Source organism: Chiloscyllium plagiosum, chromosome 12 (genome assembly GCF_004010195.1).
Source record: "Chiloscyllium plagiosum isolate BGI_BamShark_2017 chromosome 12, ASM401019v2, whole genome shotgun sequence".
Taxonomy (NCBI): Eukaryota; Metazoa; Chordata; class Chondrichthyes; order Orectolobiformes; family Hemiscylliidae; genus Chiloscyllium; species Chiloscyllium plagiosum.
The window spans coordinates 47490262-47511213 of NC_057721.1; the positions used below are offsets into that span (position 1 = coordinate 47490262).

At 40.4% G+C, this 20952-nt stretch overlaps 2 protein-coding genes across 2 annotated transcripts in view; one reads left to right on the forward strand and one right to left on the reverse strand.

Moving 5' to 3' along the window:
* ndufb4 (NADH:ubiquinone oxidoreductase subunit B4) lies at window positions 1-7339 on the forward strand. Its single transcript, XM_043700981.1, has 3 exons — window positions 1-244; window positions 2875-3024; window positions 7180-7339. Exons 1-3 carry the CDS (start codon window positions 68-70, stop codon window positions 7237-7239), a joined length of 387 nt encoding a protein of 128 aa, XP_043556916.1. The 5' UTR covers window positions 1-67; the 3' UTR covers window positions 7240-7339.
* Window positions 7340-9210: 1871 nt separating this feature from the next.
* hgd (homogentisate 1,2-dioxygenase) overlaps window positions 9211-20952 on the reverse strand; it is a 37232-nt gene continuing 25490 nt past the window's right edge. Inside the window, exons 11-15 of the mRNA XM_043700982.1 lie at window positions 19053-19157; window positions 14304-14430; window positions 13346-13527; window positions 10519-10690; window positions 9211-9462 (exon numbers count right to left, since the gene is read on the reverse strand). Of these exons, the coding sequence (XP_043556917.1) occupies window positions 10547-10690; window positions 13346-13527; window positions 14304-14430; window positions 19053-19157 (558 nt within the window). The 3' untranslated portion in view covers window positions 9211-9462; window positions 10519-10546. The remainder of the gene's footprint in view (window positions 9463-10518; window positions 10691-13345; window positions 13528-14303; window positions 14431-19052; window positions 19158-20952) is intronic.

The window sequence follows — 20952 nt, forward strand, 5'->3', positions numbered from 1 at the left end:
TCAATAAAGTTATATTTGAAGGACACCTGACCGTTTTGGTGGTGTCAGTAAAGGTTTTGTTGAAGCCATGGCGGACTATAAAGAGGCGCCCCTTGCCTCCCGGCCTCAAACTCTTGATCCCCGCGAGTACCTGGAGCTGAGTCCCGAGGAGCGCCGGGCCCAGGAGGAAAGACTCGCCATCCGGGCCCGCCTCAAGCTGCAGTATCTGAGGCAGCTCAATGACCCGCATCGGACTGAGCTGATAGTGAGTGAGGGAGGACGGTTAGAGTGGGAGGGAGAAGGTGAAGGTAATGGTAATGCAGGGTTGGCAGTGGGAGGCTTGGGAGTTTGATTTAGATGTTTACAGCGCATTCAGCCCATTGTGTGCACACCAGTCAGATCTGATCTGTGTCAATTCAAGCTTTTGGCCCATCGCCCTGGGGGCTGTGAATGTCTAAATATTTAACTGTTTCGAGAGTTTCATAGCATAGAAAATAAGAGCTGAAGTCGGCCATTCGACCCCTGGAGGCAGCTCCACCATTCCAGTGTGATCATTGTTGATCATCCACTTGACCTGCTGCGCTTTTCCAGCAACACATTTTCAGCTCTGATCTCCAGCATCTGCAGTCCTCATTTTTTCCATCCACCTCAGTACCCTGTTCACACTCTCTTCCCATCCCTGAGAACTACATCAGGCTCCTTGAAAATATTCAATGTTTTGGCCTCCACCGTTTTTAGTAGCAGAAAGGTCTACAGGCTCACTATTCCCTTTAAGTTATGAAATTTGACCTTGGCTCAATCTTGAATGGCCTACCCTGCTTCCTGAACTCCTTCCTGTGTTTACCCTGTCTAGTTCTGTTAGGATTTTATGGGTTTCTATAAGATCACCCCTCTTTCTTCTAAACTCTGGTGAAGATAGTCCTACCTCATCTAGCCTGTTCTCATATGTCAGTCCTGCCCTCCCAGGAATCAGTCTGGTAAATATTTAGCCAGATCACCTTTCCTTAAACAAGGAGCCCAAAACTGCACACAATACTTTACAATCTAGTCCACCCTTTTAAGCAGTGAGTTCCAGATTCCAACTATCCTTTTAGTGAAAATTCTCATAAACCTTCCTCATCTTGAATCTATGCTCTCTGGTTATTGACTACTCTACCAACGGAAAATGTGCCTTCCTATCCATCCAGCTTTGACCCTTATAATCAGGTTCCCTTTCAACCTTCATTGCTCTACGGAAAACAATCCCAGCCTATCTAAGAATTCCTTAAACCTCAGACCTTCCAGCCCAGGCAGCATGTTTGTTAATCTAGACTGCATTCTCTTTAATGTAGTCACATCCTTCTTGTAAGGTTGTGATTAGAATTGTATGCAATTCTGCAATTATGGTCTAACCAGCAGTGTTTTATTTTACAGTTCCAGCATAACTACAGAGATCTGTGAACATGCACACCAAGGTCCCTCTCATGTTTAGTACTTTCTGGGTGCTAACATTTATAATGTACTTGCCTGCCTTGTTAGCCTTTCCCCGTTGCATTCCTCTTTATTTTCCAGATTGAGTTCCATTTGCCACTGCTCTGTACACCTACCTGATCACTCATTGTTTGGCTGGTAAATAATGAGGGTATCAATTTTTTTTGTCATCTGTGAACTCTTGATAAAGGGAAAGCGATGGCCTAAGGGATGGACTGTTAATCCAGAGACCCAGGAAATGTTTTGGGGACCTAGATTAGAACCCTGCCATGGCATATAGTAGAATTTGAATTTAATAAAAATTTACAGTTAAAAATCTAATGAAGACCACAAATCCATTGCCAGTTATCAAGAAAAACCCATCTGGTTCACTAACATTCTTTAGGGAAGGAATCTGCCATCCTTACCTGGTCTGACTCACACGTAACTGCAGATCTCAACAATACAATTCTTACTGGGGCGGCGCGGTGTCTCAGTGGTTAGCACTGCTACCTCACAGCACTAGGGACCCTGGTTCAGTTCCTGCCTCGGGCAACTGTCTGTGTGGAGTTTGCATGTTGTCCCAGTGTCTGTGTGCATTTCCTCCGGGTGCTCTGGTTTCCTCCCACAGTCCAAAGATGTGCAGGTTAGGTGAATTGGCTATGCTAAATTGTCCATAGTGTTAGGTGCATTAGTCAGGGATAAATATAGGGTAGGGGAATGGGTCTGGGTGGGTTACTGTTCGGACGGTCATTGTGGACTTGTTGGGCCAAATGGCCTCTTTACACACTGTAGGGAATCTAATTAATCTAATGAGAAGCTGTTTAAGAATTTCCTCATTCAGCATGAAACTTATTTCAATAGTTTAATCTAAATTTTAATGTAAGCAGATCATGAAACTGCTCCGCTTTTTACAAGTGGTGAACCTGATTAGTGTGAGAAATTGTAGTGTTAAGTGGAATTAGGTTCTGATATAGGTTTGTTGGGTCCTAGACTTTATTACTGTTAAGATGCTTTTTATTGTGACACTATACATGATGGGGATGCAGCAACATGTTCCAAGATGTTCAAGATCTTACTTTCTTAGCAGAACTGCTAACAATGACTACGAGGTCACGGTGACATTTTAGCTTCCCTTAGCTCACCTACCCGTTCATTAAACCACATCTCTACATGATGTACTTTGAATTAGAGCACGAATACGGTGGTAACTCTGCACCTTGCTATGTTCTTCAGGGTGACTATAAACATTGTTGGCATTGATGTTTAATTTGATCAGTGCTTTACAGCGTTTAATGAGAATGCTTTTATTTGAAATTCATGTACATGTTTTGATAACTTATTGCTCAAAATTCACCATAATCTCGTTTATATTTTAACTTGTTCGAACTTTGCTCCTAGTCCTTTCTAACAAATAATTTGATGCAATGTATTTGGATTTTACAGGAAGACCCAGCCCTCACTCGTTGGTCATATGCTCGCAATCTGAACCACATCTATCCCAACTTTCGTCCAAGTCCGAAGACGTCACTGTTAGGATTTGTCTGTGGAGTAGTGCCTCTATTTGTATTGTACTACGTCTTCAAAACAGATAGGGTAAGAAGAGTGAGAATAAATGAATGAAGTAAAATTAAGCAATAATTATATGAAACTTGATGCAAAAGTAAAGAATGTGTGACTTCAGGTTTGTAAGTCGTAACTGGCAAGAATTTTGTCAGTTAGGAACTGGAACTTTACTTCCATCTGCTAGTATTTTATTGTGGAGACTTGACTCAATATTCTTCGATGTTCTTTTGTTAAATTGTGTTGTGAATTAGGGGCAATCCTTGAGCCCTGTAGGTAGCCTACCTCTGCAGCAGCAACTGAGGGTTGGGCTGTGGTTTCATATATTTAACAATGTGGCTCAGTGAGGTTGGTGCATCTTCAGGGGACAGAGCTCACCAATTTAAAGACACTTCATTTGAAGATTGTAATATGACACAGGAGGATTCAGAAATACAGACCCATGAAGAACATTATCTTAGCCTATGAAAGGAGGAGGAAGCTTCTCAGTAAAGGAGAAAGTGAGGACTGCAGATGCTGGAGATCAGAGCTGAAAATGTTTTACTGGAAAAGCGCAGCAGGTCAGGCAGCATCCAAGGAGCAGGAGAATCGACGTTTCGGGCATGAGCCCTTCTTCAGGAATCATGCCCGAAACGTCGATTCTCCTGCTCCTTGGATGCTGCCTGACCTGCTGCGCTTTTCCAGCAACACATTTTCAGCTTCTCAGTAAAGCAATGCTTCTCAAACCTTTTGCATTCAGTAGCAGCAATGGTGGTGGCTGTGGTTATCCTTTGCGATTGGCATCACTGGCAACATTTGCCTTTAATATAATAAAACAGTAAGGCACTTTACAGGAATATATTATGAATAAAGTAATAATAACAACAAATCACAAAAGAACATACTGAGGATCATGAACAAAAGCTTTTTCCAAAATGGGCCTTTTACAGGAGAAAAGTGAGCTGGAGGTATATTTCAAAACTTAAGGCCAAGTCAGTGAAAGCATGTACCAGTGGTGGAGTAATTTAAAATCAAAGATATCAAGAAACTAGGTTTAGAGGAGCACACATTTCATTGGAATATGGAGCAGAAGAAATTTGAAAATCAGGATGAGAATTTTGAAATTGACATTTTTTTTACAAGCCTATGAATTAGGAACAGGAGTTGGCCATTCTGGCCCTTGTGCCTACTTGTCATTCAATAAAATCCTTGCTGATCTGTTTATTTTATATTCCCTCTACCCACAATAATCTTTCACTCCCTTGCTTATCAAGAATCTATGTACCTCTCCCTTAAAAATATTAAAAGGCTCTTTCACTCCATTTTTAGGAAGAGTTCCAAGACCCACAATCCTTGAGTAAGAATTTTTAAAAATTTTCTCTGCCTTAAAATGGGTGATCCCTTATTTTCAAATTGCGACCCCTACTTTTAGATTCATCCATAAGATGAAACATCCATTCCACATGGATCCTGTTAAGACTGCTCAGGATGTTAAAACTTTCAATAAAATCACCTCATTTTCTTCTAAACTGTAGCAGATCCAAGTCTAGCCTGTCCGACCTTCCCTTCTCAAGCAATCCATCCATTAGTCTAAGTAATATCTCTTCAGGGAAGAAATGTAGGCCAATAACCAAAGGAGCAATAGTGGAATGAGACTTGGTTGCGTTATGGGCATCATGTAGGAAGTCAATGGGAATGCACTATAAGACCATAAGACATAGGAGTGGAAGTAAGGCCATTCGGCCCATCAAGTCCATTCCGCCATTCAATCATGGCTGATGGGCATTTCAACTCCACTTACCCGCATTCTCCCCATAGCCCTTAATTCATTGTGACATCAAGAATTTATCAATCTCTGCCTTGAAGACATTTAGTGTCCCAGCCTCCACTTCACTCTGCGAAAATGAATTCCACAGGCCCACCACACTCTGGCTGAAGAAATGTCTCCGTATTTCTGTTCTGAATTTACCCCCTCTCATTCTAAGGCTGTGTCCACGGGTCCTAGTCTCCTCGCCTAACGGAAACAATTTCCTAGCGTCCACCCTTTCCAAGCCATGCAGTGGAGGAATAGTTAGGTCTGTAGTTGACACAGGCTTGAATGATGATTTTTTTTCTCAACAGATGAGTTGAGGCAAGGTAAAATCAGACCATGTAATGAAGGTGAAAATAAACCTTGGTGCAACTATGAACATAGAGGCTCATCTTGGTCTCAAGTATGACAGTAAAGTTGAATGCAGACTGACTTGATCTCAGTTTAGATCAGAGTGGTGCTGGAAAAGCACAGCAGGTCAGGCAGCATCAGAGGAGCTGGAAAATTGACATTTCGAGCAAAAGCCCTTCATCAGGAACTTGACCTCAGACTGTTGTCAAGGGTCAGAATTGAGCTGGTAACTAGTGAACAGAGTTTGGAGCAGAGATTGAAGCAAGTACTTCTGTCTTAACATTATTTTCTTGGAGCAATCTTCTCATCCAATGCTGGATATCAGGTAAGTGGATTGAGAGCAGAAAGAGAAGCATTGCAGATGATTCTCTGTCAGTGATTAGTTAGGTAAGAATGGAACTAGATCTGCTCATCTATTCCATGAAAGACAAATGCTTCATCTCAGGAGCCAACCTAGTGAACTTTAGGTTGTAAGTTTGCTCTCCGTTTTGGTAGATTTGTTCTCAGAAGTTTCATCACCATGCTCGATAACATCATCAGTGAGCCTCCGATGAAGTGTTGGTGTTCTGTCCTGCTTGCTATTTAGGTGTCTTGGTGTGTTGTGGTGGGTAATATCACTATTTCTGTTTCTTAGAAGTTGGTAAATGGGGTCCAAATCGATATGTTTGTTAATGGAGTTCCGGTTTGAATGCCAGGCCTCCAAGAAGTCCTGTGTGTGTCTTTGTTTAGCCTGGGTGAAAGAGTACTGCAGATGCTGGAGATCAGTGTGGTGCTGGAAAAGCACAGCAGGAGAGGCAACATTAGAGGAGCAGGAGAATTGACGTTTTGGACAAAAGCCCTTCATCAGGAATGAGGCTGGGAGCCTATGGGGTGGAAATATAAATGGGAGGGGGTGGGGCTGAGGGGAAGGTAGCTAAGTGCAATAGGTGGATGGAGGTGGGGTAAAGGTGATAGTGGAAAAGAACAGGGACAGGTCATGAGGACGGTGCTGAGCTGGAAATCGAGTAAGGTGGGAAGGGGAAATGAGGAAACTGGTGAAATCCACATTGGTGCCATGTGATTGGAGGGTCCCAAGGTGGAAGATGAGGTGTTCTTCCTCCAGGTGGTAAGGGCATGGCAATGGAGGAGGCCCAGGATCTGCATGTCCACGCCAGAGTGGGAGGGGGGAGTTGAAGTGTTCGGCCACGAGGCAGTGGGGTGGTTTAGTGGTTTAGCCTGTCGCAGGATGGATGTACAGAGGAAACTTGATTGTCTGAAAGACATGGGTGAGGAGTATGTCGTTTGAATAATTGAATGCTGGATAACACAGTTTAGCACATTTTCCCAGTCAAACTGGTGTCTCACTTTGTCCAAAGACACACATGGGAATTCTGAAGGCCTGGCATTCAAACTGGAACACCATTAACACCTATCGATTTGGACCCCATTTACCAACCTCTCACAAACAGAACCGGAAGTGATATCCCCCAACACAACAGACCAAGGCAGATGAATAACAAGCAGAACAGAACACCAGCGCTTCATCGGAGGCTCACTGATGATGCTACCTAGCATGGTGACGAAACGTCGGTGAACAAATCTACCAGCTCGGCGAGCAAACTTACAGCCTGATTCACAACCTGAGCTGCAAATCTTCTTCAAAATCACGAGTGAACCTTCTCTGAATTGTCTCCAAGCTAGTTTATCCATCCACAAGCATAGATACCAGAACTCTGTGCAGTGGTCTGTCCAGTGCCCAGAAGGAACCCTTTTTATGTGGTATTTTATCAATTGCCTTTTGGAAATCCAAATGCACTGCAACTACCAGTTCACCTTTATCCACCTTGTTTGTTACATCCTCCAAGATAATTGTTGAAATCCTTCTAACTATGTAAGATGATGGACAAATAACTAATAAAGGATCTGCTGAAAAGGTTAGTTATGGCTAGATTGCCTGATTCCATGCTGTACGTCTGATATAATTCATCTAAACTGCGAACAATCATTTTGATGCAGTTTCATTTCCATTTGAAATCTTACCTAATTTGTGGATTCTGTTTTCTTTCAAGGATCGGAAAGAAAAACTTATTAAAGAGGGAATGGAGCGACCATTTAGTCTAACATCATGAGTGCTCAAAGCAGTGACAACAGATATGAGTAATAAATGTACAGTATGTGATGCAAAAATTGTAAAATGTCCTTGTGCTTCAATAAATGATTTAAATTCTAGTTTCTCTGATATTTCTTTGCAATTTCCCTCTATATGGATAAGGAAAGGGAGTGCTGCTATATTTTCTTGCATTGTTTCTGTCTGGTTCTGGAACAGGTCATGAAGGGTTCTTTAGGTTTTACTCTGCTCAAGGTATTTTGCTGAAGTGGAATGTTGAATATCTCAACCACTACTTGTATTTACATTGTGCCTTTTTAACATCAAATATCTTAACATGCTTTGCCATCATGACCAAACAAATTTGGCGCTGAGTCACATAAGGAGATATGCCAAATAACCAAAATCTTGGATAAAGAGGTCAGATTTAAGGACTAGAAAAGTAGCTTTCAAGAGGAAATTCTGGAGTTAGGGCATTGACAGCTAAAGGATTGAGAACAAGCATATAAAAATATGAGCAGGTCTTAGAGCAGGTTAGGACAGAGGTAGCAGAATTTTGGATGACTTCAAAATTTATGGAAAGTAGAATGAGAGCTCTGTGTGTATTGTAGGGTTCAGAAAAGATTTACAAGGATGTTCCCAGGGTTGGAGGATTTGAGCTACAGGGAGAGGTTGAATAGGCTGGGGCTGTTTTCCTTGGAGTGTCAGAGGCCGAGGGTGACCTTAGAGGTTTATAAAATCATGAGGGGCATGGGTAGGATAGATAGACAAAGACTTTTTCCTGGGGTGGGGAAGTCTAGAACTAGAGGGCATAGGTTTAGGGTGAGAGGGGAAAGATATAAAAGAGACTAAAGGGGCAACTTTCCATGCAGACGGTGGTATTTGTATGGTTATGAGCTGCCAGAGGAAGTGGTGGAGGCTAGTTGCGGCATTTGAAAAGCATGTGGATGGGTATATGAATAGGAAGGGTTTGGAGGGATATTTGGCAGGTGGGACTAGATTGGGTTGGGAAATCTGGTTGGTATGGATAGGTTGGACTGGGGTCTGATTCCTTGCTGTACATCTCTATGACTCTGTGTATAGAGATAGAAATGGCATACATATTAGCAGCTGATAAGCTGGGCTGCATAATTTTACAAACTCAATGGTGTGGATATATGGTTGGAAGCTCATCTTGGGTCAGATGACATGATTGTAAGTTGTCTATTTCAGCCTTTACAATTGCTAAGGAGAGGAAAGGAGTCTATAGTAAAAGGACAATTTTTTTGGGGGGAATGGAAAATTAATAACTTTTGGTTCTCTTTCAAATACTGGGGGAAAAAAATCATTCTGCATTGAGTATCAGATGAATAAGAACAGTCTAATCATTGAGGCATTGGAGTCATGCAGAATCCGTGTATGAGAATTGACACTTTACTGATGTTGCTTCGGGACAAGTGGATGAGAAATTAGATGGTTAAGAACCAGTACTTATGGATACCATAATTTAATGGTGGGGCAGTGGGAAGAAATGTTGTTGATTTTGTCTGGCTGCAATTAGAAGAGAATGTAACTGGATTACTGCAATCCCACCAAAGAGGATGGCATTGGAGAAAGACAGTGTGATCAACTATCAAAGACTAAATATTTCCTGTAAGAAGAATGAGAGAGGATGGTTTGTCTTTCTCATTCTTTTTAGGTTTTTTTTATTTTGATATTGGTGTTTTGGCATGAAGCATAGTTGGAGAAATTATATCATGGAATTAAAAGGAAGAATGCTCACAGATTTGGGAGGTGTCAACACATTAAGCACTTACAATGTAAGGGGGAAGGTAGGAGATCGAGCAGTGATTTGCAAATCAAATAAACTTTCAAACCCTACTTGTGAAAATCATTGAACTTTTTTAAAGCAAAGATGGGTTGTTTCTTGTTAAGCAAAAATTCCAGTTTTCCATATGGGGTAGAATGTCCAAAGGTTTAGCAAGTTGGTATAAACATAATTTTAATCATGTTGTGAAGCATCAAATTCTTTATTGTTTTCAGATAAACAGGTCAATAAGCCTTAACAGTAAACTTAATTTTTTTTTTACATGATTAAACCCACGGTTGAAATGCAGTAATTTAGACAATTGAAATTATGCATGTTTTACTGCCATCAATCTATCTTCAGTAGAAATTAACATCATGTTTTGGTAGTGACCAAAAATCTGTCCAATTGGTGTTTTTGGAAATATCATGCTTTCTTCCCAATGGTTAAAGGTCTGATCTGAAATTACAGTACAAAAATAAATTCATTAGCATCAATTGGAAGTAGAAATCTACACATTACCTTGGAACAAGTATTAAAAATTAATTGATGTAGTGCAGTAAATGTGATAGAAACAAGCTTTGATAATTTGATTCTTTGAACTGCACCTGATGACTGGCTTTACAAAATTAGATACAAACAATTTACCACAAATTAAACTGTTCCTAATTCAAAATCAATAAGCTAGTCAGATATCCTGAGAATTGCTGGTCTAGAAAGGTGACATATGTCAAAAATGTTGAGTTTTGGTTTTGGATCATTGCCCTGAAAATCCAGATTGCTTCTTCCTGGGAAGTCTGCTAATGACCTTGCCAAAGTCTCAGCATGTGAGATAGATCGCCATTTCTATGTTCGGAAAGGCACCTACACCGCTAGGTTCATCTTGGCACCCACCAAATTGTGACAGCTAGGAATTCCAATGTTTGATGGTTACACCTTGAAGAGAATGCTATCAGGTATGGATCTCTAATGTGAACAGTTCTAACATTCTCAGCTTGCTCATATATGACAGTGCGCTGATAGATTAGAAACAATATATCTTGTTACCTATACCTATCGTGTCATGGTATCTTTTAACTTTCCATTGGAATGTTCTGTATTATGAACTCAAATTTTAAATGTTCCTCCATCTTACAATTCTGAAGAACTATCAATTCATGAACTTTTGAAATTTTATATTCATTCATAGATGCCCTCTTAACATGTTTCTCCATGAGCATGCTTTGTTTATGGCAGCAATTTCAAAACCTTAATGCAATGTTTCAGCTGACTCGAGGGATCTGTCTTTCTGGAAAACTTGGTTTATTTATATCTGTACGTAGTAACACGAAATGCAGGGTAAAGCCTGCAGTTGTATACATATGAAGGCCAATGAAAGGAACTTTGTTTTATTAGTGACACTCGTGTCTTTAATCCCAACTTCTTACATCATCCATATCTTTTCAATACTCTTTCTTTCAAAGTATCTTTCCCCTTTTAACACCTGAATTGATTGGGTTTCCTGGACCATCTCACCCTGTTATAGGAATCTTGGATGCCATGTTCACTTGGCATTTGGCTTCCAGTTGGGATTGAAATTATTTTTCAGTGGCTGCCAACACTTTGAGTAGTTCTTGTCCAGGCAATTGCAGGTTTCCAGGCCCCATTTGGTGACAGTCATGTTAAACAAAGACTCAAACATAAATGCCTGTCAAATGAAATAGAAAATGAAATAGTAAGTGGATTAGCTTAACAACGAATGGAGTGTAATGCAATTTTGAATAGAAAGAAGTGAACACTGAATCCAACTGAGATAAGTAGCATAACATGAGTATGTTCCAGAATCAGCACATTGCTCAGTCTGTACAAACTTGGCAATGGTGTTCAGTTGGACAATGCATGTTGTCCAGGAGCACTCTGAGCCTTGCGCAATCATGTCTTATGATGTAGTCTACAGTTCTGAAGTACTTGTCGATAATACAAACTGCTCATGCATTTGTAACTAATTTGAGGTGTTGCTGCATATACTTATATGACAGTGCTAGTTCTCATGATCACACTTTGAAAACATTTATTTTCATCTATTTTAATTTAACCCTATTAATGTTTGTTGAGAAGTTTGTGATTTGGAGTGTTTGATTTCAAATACCCTTGACTAAATAGGTTTCATAAGCTGTTTTAAATGAATAAGATTATGCCAAAGACTTTGCAAATCTTCCAGAACCAATCTCTGACATTAATGCATTGATATCACATAACACTTTTCATTTCCCCTGTCAATAAATACCCATCAGTGAATTGTAATTTTTCTGCAAATGTTTATTATGTAAAATATTATTTTGGGTAATTGGACAAACTAATGGGATGTTCATATCCTTTGGAAATTTTCAATAGTCACAATACAGAAAAAGTGAAATGATAGAAATCTGTCTATGCCTGCTTTGTCATCATCTTCACTCCTTGGGTATTTGCTGTTCCTGTGCCCGAGAGAGTTGACCTAATCCTTTAATGCAAAGTCCACTGATATGAATATTTCAGGAGTGATTCCGACACACACAACATATTGCATTGGCAGCACCACAGGAGTTGGGGGCCAGAATGTGGATCTAGTGAAGGGCTAAAAGTTACCCAAAAACATGCTGCACGTTTTGTATCTGTTTTCCCCAGGGGATTTGCCCTCTTTGAACTGTTTAAAACAATAACAGTAGCAAGGAAAGGTGACCTCGTAATCGAGAAAGAGCCACCCAGTAGCTGTAGTTCCTCTGGAATCCTATCGCAGAAGCGTGCTTTGTGACCAGAATATCATTCAGATTTTTACAGCCCACTCCAATATTAACAAAATGCATGCCCTCATAAGTCCTTCACTACAACCTGAATGGCTGCATTAGGAATTGATGAGCACATTTGAGCATATTCATGCCCGATAATACATGGCTACTACATATCATTCCATGATTAGTCCCTTGATGTTCTTCGTATCTTCACTCATTACAGTAAGTAAAAAAAGTGCTGAGCAATCAGTTCAGTATGAATATGAATGAATATTTCTATATGGCTTCCATGTTCAATCTTACTGTACATTAGCAGAATTCTATTTAGTTGAGTTTCAGCAAGGCACTTACAATTGCAACATGAGGACAGGGCTTTTTTTGTAATGCTTTTTCCTTTTTACATTTAGCCTTCTCACTTGGTAACTCATGAACCTTTTGATGAAAAGTTATGCTTTTAATAGTTTAGTTCTTAGTTCTACACTAGTATTTTGTGTCTTTTGTTTCTTCATCTAAGTTAGTTTTACACCACTTTGAGAATGGTTTGTTCAGTTGAGATAAGAGATGATTACTGAATTTGGATGAATTAACCTGATCATGCTGAGCTTTTGAAATGTGGTGATGTTAGGTGTATAAGTTACTCCCCCAAACTTATCAGTGGTGAAAATGTTTGTTATACAATTTCTGGGTGAGCATTATTTATTCTGAATTTTAAAAATTGGTCATGTTGGTGAATTATGTATCAGCTCCTTAGGTTAGTAGTTGTACTGTCAACTCTGAGACAGAAGTTTGTCGGTTCAAGTCTCATTCCAGAGACTTGAACACATAGCCAGGGCTCTCCCTCCGGTGTACTACTGGGTGAGTACTGCATTATCAAAGATCCCATCTCTTGGGTGAAGCATCAAACTGTGGTTCTGTCTGCTTCACAAGTGATGCAAAAGTACCCATGGCACAATTTGATGAAGATCAGGTGAACTCTGCATGGCTGGCATTTTCCCCTCAACCAAATAACCAAAAAACAAGATTATCAGATCATTCCCTCAATGCTACCTTTGGAACTTGATCATGGAGGAATTGGTTTTCACATTTTGCTACATTACAACAGTGAGTACACTTCACAAATTCACTTCAGAGGCTAAAACGTGCTATGGAATTTATTGTGAAAAGTACTTTATAAAGCTAACTTCATACTAAATCAGTCCTTTCAGGTAACATTCCTGGCTTCCACCTACTGGCTGCTCTTCCTGTTGCATCTAATTTTAATGGACCATATTAATTTTGATGTGGAGATCAAAAGGTGTGCAGGACAAAATATTGAGACAAGAATATCAAATAGCATTTTCTTAAGCTTGTTATTTGCTGGCAGTGACCATATTTTTATCTTGCCCAATAATATATATTTAGGTAATTTATAGCCACAACATCTACTTTCTTTTTATTCATCTGCCAGTTTATCAACAAATAGTTCCTATTCCAATAGAACACGGTGTTTATGAGTAAAGGCATTGCTCAGGATGTGTAGCTGATGATCAAGAAAATGTGTTTCCATGCATAGCAAGTTCACCTCACTGTCTTGACGATCCTTTTTGACTTACCATGGTTTTTTCAGCCACTCGTTCTGGTTTGAGGTCTGCCTTGCTTGCTTTCTCAAAGCATTCTGCATCTGGCCCATGTGGAGTCATAATGCTGTGCAGACTACCTCCACCAGGTAGAAAGCCTTCCTCTTTTGCCTCATAATGACCTTTAATTAACCCCATAAATTCACTCATGCAGTTGCCTGGTGATGAAAAAAAGGAGTGTGAAAACCCTTTATTTTGCAAACTACAGATCCTACTTTTTCCAGTGATTACATTTTCTGTTTGTTTTTTAACCTATTTAGTAGAGACACATTGGAGTTTAAAACTAAGGCTCAGTTCTGAAATAGCTCAGTGTTATTAAGTCTCTTTTCCATTGTTAGTTTGTTGCTCTCTTGGTAAAACTCAGAATCAATGGTTGAAGACTTGGGAAATGCACATTGGATGATTCTGGTGAAGTGACATCTGTTTTAAAGTTTATAAGCCTGCATCATCACACTAGTGGTAAAGGACTTTTCTTCACACAGAGCCTTGTTGGAATCCCTGCAGTGTGGAAGCAGGCCATGTGGCCCAATGAGTCCACACCATCCCACCAGGAGCCATCCCCCTACCCTGTCCCTGTGACCCTGCATTAAGTTATACTACAAATGGCTATGACATCATTATAGGAAATACAATTGCATATTCATACACAAGCAATAACCTATAGTGTCCTATATTTCTATGTGCACAAGCAAGATGGAACATAAATAATTGGTCCAATTTAAAAACATATAAGTCACAATATCCCTCCCAGCTCACTGCTGGAGATTAATATGGATTAATTTTTTTAATGTTTTATATCACCGGTCCAAGATCTTTTCAAATCAGTGTCAAAGACTAGACAGAATTCATTGCCATGGTGTATTTGGCTTCTTTAATATTATATAAGTCTATTACTATGTTTATGAAAAGACACAATGGATTTTTCTTATCTTACGATGGTAGTATGGAGGTCTGAATGTGTGATCAGCCACTCCCCAGCGTGGTGGAAAGATCACAAAGTCTGCGATAGCCACACCTGGACGAGTTGATTTAGCAGTTAACACTGTGAAAATCGAAGGATCCTGAAGACACATAGGGTTATCATTACACTGGTGTTCTAAATCACAATCATCATACAAAGTTGAAAATGTGTTGCTGGAAAAGCGCAGCAGGTCAGGCAGCATCCAAGGAACAGGAGAATCGACGTTTCGGGCATAAGCCCTTCTTCAGGAATGAGGAAAGTGTGTCCAGCAGGCTAAGATAAAAGGTAGGGGGGGAGGGGCGTTGGAAATGCGATAGGTGGAGGGAGGTCAAGGTGAGGGTAATAGGTCTGTTCCTTGGATGCTGCCTGACCTGCTGCGCTTTTCCAGCAACACATTTTCAGCTCTGATCTCCAGCATCTGCAGTCCTCACTTTCTCATCATACAAGGTTGTCAAGATTTGGTTTCTTCTATTGATCAGCTGATTAGTCAGAATATAAAGAATGGCAGAGAATTATTAAAACATTATTCAACAGAAAGAATTTAAAGTATGAGAGGAAGGTAGATAGGAATGTAAAAATGCATGGCAAGTGTTTGCATAATTATTTTAAAAAGTGTAAATAAAGTGAATGTTGGTCCTCTAGAGATGAGAATGGGCCATTACCAGTAGATAATAAGGAAATGGCAGATGAAATTAAATATTTTGTTTCTATCTTCACTACAGAAGATACAAAAAAATCGACTAAAATCAGAAGGCAGAAAGAAGTGAGGCATTTAGTGAAATTACAATCATGAGGCAAGTGGCACTAGGCAAACTGCTGGGACTTTTGGGGCAGGCAAATCTCTGGGTCTTGGATCTTTAAAAAAGGTTCTTAATGATGTAGTAGATGTATTGGTGTTAATTTTCCAAAAATTCCTAGATCCAAGAAAGGTTCCATAGGATTGGAAAGCAACAAATATAAGTCCTCTATTTAGGAAAGGAGAAAGGCAGAAAACTGGCAACGTTAGCTTGATGTCTGTAATGAGGACGGTCTTAGAATTGATCAATAAAGTAATTATAGTTAGAAAAACTCAAGGTAATTGGGAAAAATCAGTATGATTTTATCAAAGGGAAATCATATTTAATCAACTTACTGAAATTCTTTGAATGAAAAACAAGTGCTGGGGATTGAGGGAAGAATCTAGATGTACCATACTTGGATTTCCAGAGGGCTATAAAATTTCCATAGATATCGTATCAAAGGTTCTTGTGGAGAATAATAGCTCATTGTGTAGTGGGTGATGTATTAGAATGGATAGAAAAATGTCCATCTAGCAGAAAATAGAGTATATGTAAATGGCCCTTTATCTGATTGGCAGGATATGATGTCATAGAGTCATAGAGATGTGTACAGCATGGAAACAGACCCTTCGGTCTAACCCGTCCATGCCGACCAGATATCCCAACCCAATGAAGTCCCACCTGCAAGCACCCGGCCCATATCCCTCCAAACCCTTCCTATTCAGATACCCATCCAAATGCCTTTTAAGTATTGCAATTGTACCAGTCCCCACCACTTCCTCTGGCAGCTCGTTCCATACACGTACCACCCTCGATATTAAAAAGTTGCCCCTTACATCTCTTTTATATCTTTTCCCTCTTACCCTAAACCTATGCCCTCTAGTTCTGGACTCCCTGACCCCAGGGAAAAGACTGTCTATTTATCCTATCCATGCCCCTCATAATTTTGTAAACCTCTATAAGGTCACCCCTCAGCCTCCGACGCTCCAGGGAAAACAGCCCCAGCCTGTTCAGCCTCTCCCTATAGCTCAAATCCTCCAGTCCTGGCAACATCATTGTAAATCGTTTCTGAACCCTTTCAAGTTTCACGACATCTTTCCGATAGGAAGGAGACCAGAATTGCACGCAAATTCCAACAGTGGCCTAACCAATGTCCTGTACAGCTGCAACATGACCTCCCAACTCCTGTACTCAACACTCTGACCAATAAAAGAAAGCCATACCAAACACCTTCTTCACTATCCTATATCCCTGCGACTCCACTTTCAAGGAGCTATGAACCTGCACTCCAAGGTCTCTTTGTTCAGCAACACTCCCTAGGACCTTACCATTAAGTGTGTAAGTCCTGCTAAGATTTGTTTTCCCAAAATGCAGCACCTCGCATTTATCTGAGATGGGCCATTGGCCCATCTGATCATTTTCTGTTGTAATCTGAGGTAACCCTCTTCGCTGTCCACTACACCTCCAATTTTGGTTTCATCTGCAAACTTACTAACTGTACCTCTTATGCTCGCATCAAAATCATTTATATAAATGATGAAAAATAGTGGACCCAGCACCGATCCTTGTGGCACTCCACTGGTCACAGGCCTCCAGTCTGAAAAACAACCCTCCACCACCAGCCTCTGTCTTCTACCTTTGAGCCAGTTCTGTATCCAAATGGCTAGTTCTCCCTTTATTCCATGAGACCTAACCTTGCCAACCAGTCTCCCATGGGAACCTTGTCGAACGCCTTACTGAAGTCCATATAGATCACATCTACCCCTCTGCCCTCGTCAAACCTCTTTGTTACTTCTTCAAAAAACTCAATCATGTTTGTGAGACATGATTTCCCATGCACGTTGCCATGTTAACTGTCCCTAATCAGTCCTTGCCTTTCCAAATACATGTACATCCTGTCCCTCAGAATTCCCTCCAACAACTTGCCCACCACTGACGTCAGGCTCACAGGTCTATAGTTCCCTGGCTTGTCCTTACCACCCTTCTTAAACAGTGGCACTATGTTAGCCAACGTTCAGTCTTCCGGCACCTCACCTATGAGTATCGATGATACAAATATCTCAGCAAGAGGCCCAGCAATCACTTCCCTAGCTTCCCACAGAGTTCTCGGGTACATCTGATCAGGTCCTGGGGATTTATTCACCTTTATGCGTTTCAAGACATCCAGCACTTCCTCCTCTGTAATATGGAAATTTTGCAAGGTGTCACTATCTATTTCCCTTCTTTCTATACCTTTCATATCCTTTTCTACAGTAAATACTGATGCAAAATAGTCGTTTAGTATCTCTCCCATTTTCTGCGTTTCCACACAAAGGCCACCTTGCTGAACTTTGAGGGACCCTATTCTCTCCCTAGTTATCCTTTTGTCCTTAATGTATTTGTAAAACCCTTTGGATTCTCCTTAACTCTATTTTCCAAAGTTATCTCATGTCCCCCTTTTGCCCTCCTGATTTCCCTCTTGAGTATACTCCTACTGCCTTTATACTCTTCTAAGGATTCACTCGATCTATCCTATCTACACCTTACATATGCTTCCTTCTTTTTCTTAACCAAACCCTCAATTTCTTTCGTCATCCAGCATTCCCTATACCTACCAGCCTTTCCTTTCACCCTAACAGGAATATACTTTCTCTGGGCGCTCGTCTCATTTCTGAAGACTTCCCATTTTCCAGCCGTCCCTTTATCTGCGAACATCTGCCCTCAATCAGCTTTTGAACATTCTTGCCTAATACTGTAAAAATGTAGAACTTCATTTTAGATCTGGTGTATCCTTTTCCATCACTATTTTAAATCTAATAGAGTTATGGTCACTGACACCTCAGTCACCCGCCCTGCCTTATTTCCCAAGAGTAGGTCAAGCTTTGCACCTTCCCGAGTAGGTACATCCACATACTGAATCAGAAAATTGTCTTGTACACACTTAACAAATTCCTCTCCATCTAAACCTTTAACACTATGGCAGTCCCACTCTATGTTTGGAAAGTTAAAACCCCCTACCGTAACCACCCTATTATTCTTACAGATAGCTGAGATCTCCTTACAAGTTTGATTATCAATTTCCCTCTGACTATTAGGGGGTCTAGAATACAATCCCAATAAGGTGATCATCCCTTTCTTATTTCTCAGTTCCACCCAAATAACTTCACTGGATGCATTTCCAGGAATATCCTCCCTCAGCACAGCTGTAAATGCTATCCCTTATCAAAAATGCTACTCCCCCTCCTCACCTTGCCTCCCTTTCTATCCTTCCTGTAGTATTTGTATCCTGGAACATTAGGCTGCCATTCCAGCCCATCCTTGAGCCATGTTTCTGTAATTGCTATGATATCCCAGTCCCATGTTCCTAACCCCGATGCCGAGTTCATCTGCCTTCCCCATTAGGCCCCTTGCATTGAAATAAATGCATTGATTTTATTAGTCCTACCTTGTGGGGTCCTACAAGGGTTTGTGCTGAGGCCACAACTTTTCACAATTTATATCAATGAATTAAGTGAGGGGAATGAAGGCATATGATAGCTAAATTCGCTGATGACACCAAGATAGGTAGGAAAGTATGTTGTGAAGAAGACATAAGGAAGTTGCAGACAGATAGAGATAAATTGAGGGAGTGAGCAAAAATCTGGCAGATGGATTATAATATGGAATGATGTGTAGTTGTTCAGTTTGGCAGGAAGCATATGAAAGCAGAGTATTTATTAAATGGAGAACAACTGCAGAATTCCAAGGTGGAGAGGGATTTCGGTGTCCTGGAGTATGAGGCACAAAAGCTTAGTGTGCAGCTACAGTAATCAAGGAGGCTAATGGCATGCTATCCTTTATTATGAGAGGAATTGGACATAAATTGAGATGTTATGTTTCAGTTATACTGGGCATTGGTAAGAAGACAGAACAATCGATATATTACTTGTATTTTATGTACCAAAAAAAGAAGAAAAATACTCACTGCGTGATCAAATGAAACAGAATTAATGACCATGAAGTCTTGCAGATTGTATTTGTAAGGTGTATAGTTTCCATGCCAGGCCACAACATTAAATGGCGAGAAGGCCTGAAAATAATAGATTGAATTTCTTAATCTGCTACAAAATTAGAAATTGCTGAATTAAATTTGAGATTCTGAGTAATTTGATTCGAGAATCTATTGCCCTATTCTTATATAGTAATTCAGAATTATTAAAGTACATTTGCCTTCATTTCAAGTGATTTAGAAAGTAAAAATGAGAAAGTGATGCTTGAGTTGGTCAGATCCCAGCTGGATGACTGCTGAGATAACTGCACAGAGGCCAGTATCCCATCACCAAGTCACCCTTTATTTACATGTGCACAGCACACCAACTGTGACCAGCCAGCTCGGAATCAGCCCCCTGAACTGAGGGGATTCTAAATCCCTTGTTAATTTTCTTCTCACAGTCTGATAATGTTTAATACTTTTGTGAAAATGGGTTTACACAGCTTACAATTCATTCTAGAATCCTGTAAACAAACACACATCTTGGCTTCACTTGCTAACTTTGTCATATCCCCATATCCCTTGTTAATTTATTTTTTGGCTTGGATCCAGCTTCCTCAGAGCCAGCTTACAGAGTGAACATCTCTGACACTCCTGTTTATTTATTTATTTTTTATTTTTTCTTTGATTTTTACCCCCACACTACCGCCTAACTGCGGTAATGCTGATTAGTCAGCCAGTGTCTTTTGATTAGCCCCAGTTGACAACCCCAATCAAGGATCTCGTAGTCAACTAGATCTACCTGGCTCCAATTATTTGTTATTGACCAGGCCAGACCCCCTCAAAACATTTCAAGAAAGTAACCCAGACCCTAACTTTGCTAGTTGTTTTAAGCAGGTGTAACACGGATATTTCTGGAGGGATGTAATTGGTCAAACCACAGTTTCAAACAAAACAGAATTTGTTTACAAGATGACGGAATGAAATACAAACAAAAGAGGATAGAGTACCAAATAACTTAATCTTCCAAAAACCCAACAGATTATATTAATTTGATGATGATGTTCCAAATACCTGCAACAATCCCCATAAACACCCACTGGCATAAAAGGTAAAATCAAACACAGGGGCTTACAGGAGAGATGCCAGAGAGAGTGTACCAGCATGGACCTGCTTCTTTGGATCCAACAGCTTCAAAACTGCCTGACTGCCTTCAATGAACAGTCAGACTGCCAAAAACCCAAATCAAACCAGAGAAAAGCTGAGCTGAGAGAACTGGCCATTCCCCTTTCATTGTACAAGATTTTTTTTTAAACTTAAAAGCCTTCTCCCTGGGCCAGTATCAGTTAGCTATAATCAAATTGGCTCTAAAACCCTTCAACTAGTCACATGCTCAATTTTACATGCTCCCCCATCATAAATGCACCCAGTGGGCACATTTAAATCTAGTCCAATGGTCGATCTTCTACTTCAGGGCCTTTTAACCACATTATCCCTATATCCTTTGATGTCTTTAACATCTGGATATTTATCAGTCTCTGTAAAATCATAGAAAATCATAGAAAAATCATAGAACAATACAGCACAGAACAGGCCCTTTGGCCCACGATGTTGTGCCGAACATTTGTCCTAGCTTAAGCACCCATCCATGTACCTATCCAATTGCTGCTTAAAGGTCACCAAAGATTCTGACTCTACCACTCATACAGGCAGCGCATTCCATGCCCCCACCACTCTCTGGGTAAAGAGCCCACCCCTGACATCTCCCCTATACCTTCCACCCTTCACCTTAAATTTATGTCCCCTTGTAACACTCTGCTGTACCTGGGGAAAAAGTTTCTGACTGTCTACTCTATCTATGCCTCTGATCATCTTATAAACCTCTACCAAGTCA

What these genes read in the sequence shown, in the direction of transcription:
- ndufb4 (XM_043700981.1), top strand. Translation starts at nt 68, where the DNA reads ATGGCGGACTATAAAGAGGCGCCCCTTGCCTCCCGGCCTCAAACTCTT. An exon ending in CGCATCGGACTGAGCTGATA is followed by an intron (nt 245 to 2,874) that starts GTGAGTGAGGGA and finishes TGGATTTTACAG; the next exon opens with GAAGACCCAGCCCTCACTCG. An exon ending in ACGTCTTCAAAACAGATAGG is followed by an intron (nt 3,025 to 7,179) that starts GTAAGAAGAGTG and finishes TTTTCTTTCAAG; the next exon opens with GATCGGAAAGAAAAACTTAT.